The sequence below is a fragment of the Palaemon carinicauda genome, chromosome 1, assembly GCF_036898095.1.
Source record: "Palaemon carinicauda isolate YSFRI2023 chromosome 1, ASM3689809v2, whole genome shotgun sequence".
Lineage (NCBI taxonomy): Eukaryota > Metazoa > Arthropoda > Malacostraca > Decapoda > Palaemonidae > Palaemon > Palaemon carinicauda.
This window is the reverse complement of record NC_090725.1, coordinates 188,143,128-188,144,596: the sequence shown is the minus strand read 5'-3', so window position 1 is coordinate 188,144,596 and position 1,469 is coordinate 188,143,128. Positions and strand designations below refer to the sequence as shown.

Genomic DNA, 1,469 nt, shown 5'->3' with positions numbered 1-1,469 from the left:
AGCATGGGCAACATCAAGCCCCACTCACAAAATAGATTCTGAGCTTACAATACACATAGAATAATGACTGGTGTGAGGACAGCAAGACGAGTGGAGAAAGACTGACGGTTTACTAAACTTGCAACGGTCACTATATCACAGAGTGCGGACAGAAAAGTAGCCCCAGAAGGAAAACTGTTCTAACCGCCAAAACCATTGTGTTTTTAAGCAAAACAAATTAACAAATACTAAGGCGGTAGCCTAAGGAAATATACAATATTATACATTAAAATAAAGCTCTTAAAGAGCGCAACATCATTATACAAAAATCCACTGCGTGTAACAAATAATAAAATTACAATTATCAGAAATATGTTCAGGGGGAGGAAACACAACGGGTAAAATGATATCCTTACAAGTACTGCCCCCCCCCCCCACAGACAGTGGGCATCGGAGATGGTTGATGCGATTAATCCCTGTATCGTGGAGGGCGACGTAGTTCCCCTCTGGTGCTTGAACGGAAGGGAAGGTTTCTCTGCTTCGGAGGAATCGTTTTTTTCTGTCATTGCGTGGTTTTCTCCCGCTTGGTGGATGATTTGTTCTGAGGCGGAATCTTGGGTCTACCAAGGCCCGCGGTGATCTTCTCGTTGCTTTCAAGGAATCCTGGTTTTAATTGGTCGATCGTCACTCAATCTTCTTGTCCGTGGATGTTCAAGAGGAAAGATTTGGCTGTTCTTCTAATGGCATTGTAAGGGGCGCGATAAGTTCTAGTCAACGGTTGGTGGTGAGCATCAACCCGGATAAAGACATAGTCGCAGTCGTCTAGGTTCTTGGGTATGAAGTGTCTGGTCCTATCCTCGTATGTTTTCAGGCATGGCCTGAATTTTGCAGCGATCTCTCTCAGGGGATTCAGCTTAGTGTCGTCGGTAGTTGCAGGAAAGAACTCGCTAGGGACTGTAAGCGCCTCGCTGTAGACCTTCTCTGCAGCGGAAGGTTTGCCGTCTGCCTGGGGAGCAGTGCGAAGGCCAAGGAGGGCCCATGGGAGTTGCGCTTTCCAATGTTCGTCCGTACATCTTTTCATCGGGGCTGCCTTGAGAGTGTGATGAGTTCTCTCGACCATGCTGTTCGCTGCCGGGTTGTACGCCATGGTGCTGTGGAGTGTCGTTCCCATCAGGTTTGACAGAGTGAGCCAGATCTCTAGCAAGAAGGCAGAACCTCGGTCCATCGTGATATCGTCGGGGACACCGAAGCGGCTGATCCAACTCGACAGGAGAGCTTCGGCGCAGGCATGGGTGTTTGCTTAGAACATCGGAGTTGCTTCTAACCATCTAGTGGAGTGGTCAACGTTCATCAGGAGGTATCTTGCAGAACCTGAAGGCGGCAGAGGTCCCACGACGTCCACGTGGATGTGTCTAAATCGTCTCTTGGGTTGGGAAAAGTCGCTGACTCCCGACCCAGTATGGCGGTTGACCTTACTCGTCTGGCAGTTA

General features: G+C 48.7%; 1 protein-coding gene across 1 annotated transcript; it reads right to left on the bottom strand.

Moving 5' to 3' along the window:
* Positions 1–667: 667 nt before the first annotated feature.
* On the bottom strand, positions 668–1,204 carry LOC137633830 (uncharacterized). Its single transcript, XM_068366103.1, has one exon. It carries the CDS (start codon positions 1,202–1,204, stop codon positions 668–670), a length of 537 nt encoding a protein of 178 aa, XP_068222204.1.
* Between the last annotated feature and the right edge of the window lie 265 nt (positions 1,205–1,469).

What these genes read in the sequence shown, in the direction of transcription:
- LOC137633830 (XM_068366103.1), bottom strand. Translation starts at nt 1,204, where the DNA reads ATGGACCGAGGTTCTGCCTTCTTGCTAGAGATCTGGCTCACTCTGTCA.